General features: G+C 48.2%; 1 protein-coding gene across 1 annotated transcript; it reads right to left on the bottom strand.

The window, feature by feature from the left end:
- Positions 1–7,046: 7,046 nt before the first annotated feature.
- Positions 7,047–8,766, bottom strand: ANKRD9 (ankyrin repeat domain 9). The gene has a single exon (XM_026079567.1). The coding sequence runs from the start codon at positions 8,764–8,766 to the stop codon at positions 7,888–7,890; it is 879 nt and encodes a 292-aa protein (XP_025935352.1). The 3' UTR covers positions 7,047–7,887.
- Positions 8,767–8,771: the final 5 nt, after the last annotated feature.

Here is an 8,771-nt window from a genome sequence, read left to right as displayed (position 1 = left end):
TGTGGTGTGGTACCAAAGAATTAGGACCTCAAGTTATTGCAGCACTCATGAAACGAGCATTGCTCTGCTTGGCCTCACTGTCTACTTGGCCATGCTCTCCTTGCCACCCAGGTGCCTCCTACTCTGTGCTCCCCCAGGGGTCTGATCTCACTGAGGGAGCCAAGACTTACCAAGTCTCCTCAACAGTGAGGGAAGGCTTGGATGCTGGCTATGCTCTTCTCCCATCACCATGCCAGTAGTGCTTCCCCTGCTCCCTGCCTAGTGGCAGGCAAGAGTCTCAGGAGAGGCTGTGCTGGGGGACAAGACTCTGTTCCCGGGGGAGGAATGGAGGATGGGGTGTCTCCTGCTGCAGCCCCAGTCTGGGGGTGATGGCTGCAGAGACAAGTCATAACCCCCTGAGAGATCAGACTGGCTTGAGTGAAGGGGGTTGTGAGGAGACACACCTTGAGGCTTTCACCTAGAGCTTGGTACCTGGCTGATGGGATGATATTTGGCTTGCTCTTCTATCAGGAAAGATTTGAATGGTGTTGCCTGGTGTGAACTGACCATCCCTGGCCAGCAGAAGACTTCATGTCTACAGCCAGACCATCCTGCATGTTGTGCAGTGCCCCGATAATAGAGCTAATGTCCTAGAGGAGTTCTCCATGGTGAAGGCACAACCACAGGTGTGCGGCTGCCATCTCACTTTGAAGGAAACAAGCAAGTTTTATCTTTTAAAATGTTTTATCCAATGAGTGAATCAGTGAGTGACTCATCCTGGTCTCCTCTCTCGACAGCTCCTACCTCAGGTCCTGTCTCAGAGGGTAGTTTTCTGCCAGGGTGTTCCGACACTAACCACAGCCCTGACGCTGTGGCTGGCAGGGAAGATGAGGTGACGCAAAGCTGAGTCAAACTTCAGCATCTGAAAAAGGAGACAAACTTGAGGGAGTGCTGCTCTCCTCCTGCCTGTTTGCAAGGAGTTTGCTTCATTGGCTTTGGGGGCTCTGCCATGGCTCTCATCATGTACTGCCACGGCCTAGCGTACGTTGCAGCTCTACAGAACAGCAGCAAAGAGCACCAGCAGGTTTCTCTTTGATAAGGAAGTGTCTGTTCATCCATCTCATCTCAGCTGATTCCCTGCTGTCAATTGAAGCCCCATGACTCTGTCTGAGTAGTTTTCCTTAGCCCTGCAGTCCCTAAGGTCCCAGTGTCCCCTTCCTGCTGGGCAAGCCTGCAAATGTGTGCGAGTTACAAGTGAATGAAGCAGAAGGGGTGGCTCCCAGATTTGGGACAAGCAGCCACTCAGGTCACCTCCACTGTGGGCAAGTTACTGCTTTCAAACAGTCACGGCTACTGGTTTATCCCTCTCTCTCTGGGACACAACCTCTTGCCCAATCAATAGGGCAACTCCAGCCTGGGAGGCTGAAGGTTTGTGGCCAGTTTCTTCCCAGGAGCTTGATTTTACTAGTTCATGACTGTTTTGCCCAGCCTGTTTTTGACTTTAGCCCTGTCTGTGCTTGCTGTTAATGAAGGACTGAAAACAGTGAGCTTGAGTGTTTGTATCCCTCTGTCTTGTCACTTTAAGTTACTAAACAGCAATAGCTCTCCTTGCTACAGAAGCGGGGAGAGACTGCCGAGCACAAGCAGATGGTTCTGGAGGAAAGGATGTTCAAAGACTCAGCTCCTCAAGAGACTTCATTCTCTCTCTTACTGTGAGTTATAAATTACTTATCCTTTTAGGCTTTGCTCTAAAATGCTGCCTTAAACATTATGTCAGGGAAATGACACTGCATTACAAATATGAATGTGATGTACTATAATTAATGTGTTTACTGCAATTTACTTGCACCATTAAAAAGAAGAACCCTAATGATTATAAAATAAACTCCACATATTAAGAGCAGGATGCAGAAAACCACCCCCACATCAAAACAGTAGGTAGTACCAGGGCTGGAGCAAAGGAGCAAGAGTACAATTTTGGGCAGGGGGCTTTACTGAGTGAGAGAGAAGATGGGGACACCTAGCCTCTCACTTCCAAGTTGGGTCAGGGTTGGAGGGCAGTGCCCAGTCACTGGTGTGTGAGCAAGAGGTTGGAGGACAAGCAACTTGCCCTCAAAGCCATTAGGCTGTGGGAGAGGAGCTGTGGCGCTGGTGGCTAAATGGGGAGCCACGTGGCTGGGAGAATGCTGCTCTCCTTGGAGCTGGAAGCTGCTCCCAGTGTCTCCCTGTCCTGGCTGAGTCACGCAGCCAAGAGCTTTCTGCCTAGAGGCAGAATGCCAATGCCTCTCTCTCTTCCTTTGGCCTCCTTCCATCACTTTCAAATGGAGAGGCCTGAAGGAAGGGCTTGGCTGGCCTTGATTCCCTGCTCACTTCCCTGCTGAGATCCACAGAGCTTCCTGCCCTCATGTTCGCCCTCCTCAGTTGGGGAGTGCAGGGAAAAGGAGACCAGCCCATGGTCCCCCTTCGTATCTCAGGCATGCAGATGTCTCACCAAGGCTCAGAATGGGTTGCATCAGGCCTGAATTTGGCATCTTGAACTTTTCTACGCTAGTGTGTTTTCCTGAAGGAGAAGGGTTGACTTGTGCTGTATTTCCCACTAGACTTGTAGTACAGGGAACTTAACCTCCAACAGCTAGTCTGATTTGAGCTCACCCAGAGCCCTGAGTCACAGGCTCAGACCCTTGCTGAAACCCTGCTCACAGAGCTGAAGCCCAGGCATGGGACAGATCAAAGCCCATTTCTGCATTCCCTGCTTCTCTGAAGTGTGTCTCTGCCTCCCTCCTTGCTAGCTCAGGTTCCAGTCAATTCTCACTTGAAATAATACATTTGCAAGTGAAAGAAAGGGATTATTTTTTCCCGCAGAAGAAAGAGGTGGAGGTGAGGGCAGGGGATGTTCTGTAGTTTATGGACAGACCAGACAGGGACGTGATCTGGATGGGACCTTTACTTTGTTCAGCCACAAGCTCTTTGGAGGTCCTTGGATGCTCCACTGTTGAAAAATCTATAAAACAAGGTTGGATTTAAAGCAGATGCTCCAAATTAACCAGATGCGATAGGCCCAACATGGGAATTGCTAGCCTGTGTCATACAGGCATTTAGACTGGATGAGCACTGTGGGCTCTTCTGACCCTAAAAATAGCCCATGAAGGTGATGAGTCTGTCATTGTTTGAGGCTTCTGAAAATTTGCTGTGTTGATATATGTGAGCTTTCCATTTATCAGGGGTCATGAAAGCGACTGTGGGGAAGACTTTTACTACAGCTGAACCTGGATCCGTCTCTTTGAGTAGTAGTGAGAGATCTGACATGTTTGTGCAAACTGCTGTACTTCTGTTTTCTGCTATGACTGACGAGTTATGTTTTGCAACAGAGCTCTGCCCCTTCTGTTCTTGTGCTATGCATGCATGTGTATCTGGTGGAAAGGAAAGAGCAGGAGCAAAGCAATACAAGCAGCACCCTTGCAACACCATAGATGTGATTCTTGTGCATGACAAAAAAGGACAGTTTGATGTGGTCTGAGCATGTTGTAGGCAGAGTTTCTTTTTCACACATTGTAGGTGGAGGAGAGACCACTGAAGCCATGTTAGGAATTGAGGATCTAACCTGAAAGAGCTTCTGACGCCAACCAGCAATGGAGATACTTTTATTAACACAGGTGACATGAAAGCTGGTTTGCAAGGATTTACAGTGCTGTTTAAATATTAAGCATGTAACATGGGTGTCTTGTTTGCCTGGTTGGGAATATTGATCTAATGATGGGGTGATGCAATGCACCCTGCTGATGTCAATAGATTTGTTATATTGCAAGTGGAAACCCCATACTGATTTGAATGCCAGGCATAGGACAGATTGGGATTAGGAATCAAACCTGGCACCCTGGCCCTTTTCTAGTCTCTGTCTTTTCCCTGTCTCTGTCCTGGGTCTTCTTCTTTGCTAGTTTCAACTTCATTTTCAAAACAGTCCATAATTCCAGCCCTAGCTAAGGTGTCCTCTCCTGGCAGGTCTCCCTTCCTAAGGTTACCTGATTTCTTTTCTCCTTTACTTAATGTCTGTTCAGTTTAGCTTGCATGAATTGTCCACATGGAGGAGCCTGCTCATTAGTAGCCCTCTTCCTCTCCCTTTGAAAACATATGTAACCCTTACCTGTTTGCAGCAGATATTCTTTGTGCAGTGCTGAGCGCACAGTGACATTTTCAAGCCTAGAAGCTCATGTCAGGCTTCATATTCTGTATCATGCATCATGCATCTTCATGAAGGGAGTGATTTTCAGGTGTGCTCAACACCTGCATCTTCTGCTAAATTTAAGCTGCTTGCCTCTGATAGCCTCTGGCAATTGGCACACCAGATAACGGCCGTGGCAGGAACAAAGATCCAGCTTTTATGGCAGGACAATACATCAGAGAGTAAGACTGAGACAGGTGTGACAGGAAGAGATTTTTAGACTATTTAAGTCACCTAGTTTTATGCTCATGTCACTTTAACTTTGTTAACTACTTAATATTTTGGATAAAAGAGGACTGTTAAAGATCCTGAATCCATCTTTTAAACAAGGTATTCAAATAGACTTCTGCTCCTTCAGCGAACTGTGAACTGACCAAGTTTTCTCACTCCTGAATGCTGCAGAGAGGAGAAGTTTGCAAAGAGGAAAAAATAAAAGTAACCCAGTACTTCCTCTCTCCCCTGGCTTTCAGAATGAAAACTTTTCAAGACTTCTTTGCTTGTCATAGCAAATAAAACTACTTTGTACTAAAAGGTGAGTAGTATATGATTTTTCTTTGGAAGTGCTTGAGCAACACATGGAAAATATTTATTATCTTTCATCATTGTTTTGTGGTTTCAGGTAGCCTTTTAGAGGAACTGGCTATAACTAAGCTTTTCAGGAATGCTGCCTCCATATACTGCCCTATATGCTTTTGAAAGCATTTCTCACAGGTGAGTATGTAACCTTGTGCCGTTCATCTGTGCAGGTAAGACAGAAGTTTTTGAGTATATATCCTCACCACCATGCTCTCATGTTGTTGGGACTTGGGGGAATTTTCTTTCCTCCACCTTTGCAATGAGCAGAAGCTTAATAGTTGTGCGCATTTGCTTTATTAAGGTTAGCAATGGTGTTGCAACTGGCTCTTTTGCTGTCAGCCTTCACCAAGAGATGAGAACTGCTTGGGCCGTGGAGCCCAAACTCCACGACACCCCAAGGTCCTGGTGGCAGGGGACAGAGGTGTGTTGGCCAGTGCATCCGAGGAAAGCCAATGCCACTATTGCTTGTTCTGTGGATAAACAGAGGACTTCTGTTTCCAAAGCCGACAAGCCCCAGCCTTTCTCCAAGCTGTAACTCTATTTGAAAAACCAGCCTGGGTGCAGTTAGGTGAGTGATCTGTGCAGTCATCAGAGCATTTTGCCCAGAATTTCCATTTAGCAGCCTCTCCAGATTAAGCATCCCCCACACAGCAAGGAGCTGCCCATAGTGAGGCCATCAGTGGCCTTCAGCAGAGTAATCCCAGCACGGGCTCAGCAACAGGCTTGACTGCTGTCCTAGAATAACAGGAGGGGCACAGCAGTGAGCTGACTTTGGTCCCAGCACAACATATTGAGGGGATCCTGTGTGTTTGCCAAAGCGAATTACCCAAGAGCTGGTGGGAGGGCTGCAGGGAATCACAGTGGTAGCTTTGGCCTTGAATTACTGTTTCATTAACGGGCCTGTTATGAGGCGCAGGTAGAGCCTGCTTTGCCTTGCTTACACAGTGGGAGTTTTCTAACAGACTCCAAGTGGTGATGAGAGGGTGGGTGTCCTGCCCAGCCTGTCACGCTGCTCCTCTCCTCCCACCCCCGGCTCTTTCCTCCCCCGGCTCAAGACACTTTTCCATGTGTGAGTTAGACCTGACTGCTTTACTTCTCGTCTGTTTATGGAAGATGCTTCCACAGCATCATTCCAGAAGCAATGGGGAAAATGTACTCAAATGAAGAATTTAGCAACATAGATATATTTTTTAAGACCACTGAGAGGGATTAATTCTGTGGATTGCTCTATTTTTATTATCAACAAGGTAACCAAAGAGAACACTTTAAATTGTTATATGCTATCTTTCCAGCAAGGGAGCTAATTTTCCCATGATAATTAGTTTGAGCATGTATCATCTTGTTTTTTTTGGGAAAAAGAACATTTGCTTTTCTAGGAAACATTTGCAGTGCCCTCAGTCTAAGAATAGCAATCTTTCTGTTGTATCTCAAATTTCAGAAATAAGGTCTATCTTTTATTGTGCATGCAGTATGGGGATTTTTTAGCTGAAATACCACTGTGTTCTGCTGAAACATGAACATGTGCCTCATTCTGTGGTTTTCTTGTTTCTTTTCTAACCAAAATTAATTCATGAAAAAAGAAATTTCTGCCTTAAACATGGCCTCTTATCTCTCAGTCCATCAGTTCAGTGATGATCCCAAAGGGAACTATAATGCTGAAATAGTTCAAGTGGCAAACAACTCCCTGGCTACAAATTTAAGCACTGAAACAAAACCCTACAGTTTCACTGATGACTTCCAACAATAGAGACAAAGCTAAAGCTCTGTGGCCTAGGAGATTTCGATCGTCCTCATGTTGGCAGAGCCAGCAAAGCTCGCTCCCTGCTGAGCAGGCAGGGCAGTGCCAGTTTTATAGGGAGGCAGCAGCACCGCTGCCCAGGGCTCACAGTGAAGGCTGCAAAGCGAAGAACCCAAGCTGAACCCTTTGCTCAGGACCTTGATGTGCCTCAACAAAAACCTTGGAGGCAGGGCATTACCCCAAAAGGGCTTTTTGATCTGCAGCATCTGGGAAGGTTTTAGATACCTTGGAGCATCTCAGAAGCAGGTCAGCATATTTGATGGAGGCTTGATATCTAATACTCCTCTGGTACCTACCCAGGGGGAACCAAGACTGCCACAGGTTTCTCAGCTGAACTAAGCCATGACGTCCTCCTAAGAACTGGCAGTGGAAGAGCTGGAGCCCACATAAAAATGCTGCTGTATTCTCATGCGCCATTACCATGCCCAAGCAAATCCCTCTGGGCATAGCAGAGGGCGGACAGGAGGTGCTTGGCTCTCCTGCTTTGTGCCACCCTGCTTCCATCTTCTCTAGTGACAACACCTCCAGCCACAGCAATCCCCCGGAGCACCTGCAGGGTCTCTTCCTTCCCCCTTCCAGCGTGGGAATATCCTTGGTCGGAGGGAAGCCAGGTGCTTCTGTTCCTGCCCTTCTCTCTGCCCGATGAGCAGCACCCTTGGCTCTCCAAGAAGGGCAGAAAGAACTTTGCGAGGAAACCAACTGTTATTTATGCATATTTAAAAATATATTTTGTTCAGCTGCATATCCCTGCCAGCCTTGTTTAGGGAGATTTTAATAGTATCTGGCTTCTCTTTGGTTTTGTGTACAAGATTAGGAAGTTTTCATCTGTGCCTTTAAAAAAACCAACATCCCTGCCAAGATGTATTAGGAGAGCTGTAAAAAAGGAGTCATCCTGTTCCAGGACTGCTAAGCTTATGTAACAGGGAAATCCTAACTAAGAGATATGTTTCCCCCCTCCACACAGTTTTTCAAGGCACATACCATTTCAGAATTTTCAGCTGCTTGATTTGTATTTCGATCATATCTGCCACTGGTTTATTTAGATGTATTTACAACTACATTCTCCCACACATCCTCATTTGTACATGCTGTATAATGTCTTTTTTTTTTTTATAAAATGCAGTGTTGAACACACCTCACCACAAGAATCTTTAAATAAAATATATTGTAAAGTGCCAGATACAATTCTTTTAAAAAACACAGTTCTAATTAAAACAGACACTTTGCTGCTGCATTAGCAGCTTTGTATATGGATACAGTTTTAGCGCAATAGTCTATTTCTGTCATGTGAGCGGGAGGCTCTGGTACAACCCCCCTAGCTCTCCAGTTTCAAGTCCAAAGGCTTTAGAAAATGCGGCAGAGGCAGATCGTCCAGAGCCTCCGGGAACTGCTCAGGCGAAATGGTCCTGATCAAAACGCGCATGGCGCTGATGAAAAGCGATGGGGGGGCCAAGCCCACCAGGCACTGGAACCGGTTCTCCCCTAAGAGGTCCTGCCACCGTTGCCGATTGTCCAACAGCTGTGGCTTCATCGGGAACTGCAGGTCCTGAGGCACGAAGAAGAAGAGGCAGTCGAGGCAGAGGAGCTTGGCACGCATATTGACGGCCGGCGTGTGGGCAATCTGCTGCAGCAAGGTGTCGAGGGGAGTATCCCCAGAGGAGTCATGCAGGCAGGGCGACGCGCCGTGCCCCAGCAGCAGCAGCAAGCACTCGGGTCTCACCAGTTCGCAGGCCACGTGCAAGGCCGTCTTGCCGCCTTCCACGCGGCTGCAGCCCTGGCGGTCCAGGTGGCCGGCTCTGTCGCTGGCCGGGAAGTCCCGGATGGCCTTGAGGATTCGGAAGAGGATGCGGACCCGGTTGTAGCGGACGGCCATGGCCAGGTGCGGGGCCGACGACTGGCAGCAGCTGAAGCTCTGGCTGGGCACGGCCAGGGCGCCCTGGGGGAACTTAGTCAGCAGGTGCTGGGCGTAGGACTGGTGGTCGTGCACCAGCGCGTAGAGCAGGGCCTCCGAGGGCGAGTACGCGCTCACCTTCCCCCCGTCCTCCCAGTGGAAGACCTCCATGGTCCGCATGTCCTCCAGCAGCCAGGCGGGTAGCAGGTCCCTCACCGCCTGGTAGAAGGCGAAGGAGGATTTCTTGCACTGCTTCTGCGACTGGGCGCCGCGGCCGCCGACCCACCGGACGCTCCAGGGCATGGCGG

This window comes from Apteryx rowi, unplaced genomic scaffold (assembly GCF_003343035.1).
Source record: "Apteryx rowi isolate R43461 unplaced genomic scaffold, aptRow1 scaffold_5, whole genome shotgun sequence".
Lineage (NCBI taxonomy): Eukaryota > Metazoa > Chordata > Aves > Apterygiformes > Apterygidae > Apteryx > Apteryx rowi.
The sequence above is the reverse complement of the archived record's forward strand: the minus strand, read 5'-3'. Positions and strand labels throughout refer to the sequence as shown.

Excerpts from the sequence above, each read along its gene's own strand:
- ANKRD9 (XM_026079567.1), bottom strand. The coding sequence starts at position 8,766 with ATGCCCTGGAGCGTCCGGTGGGTCGGCGGCCGCGGCGCCCAGTCGCAG.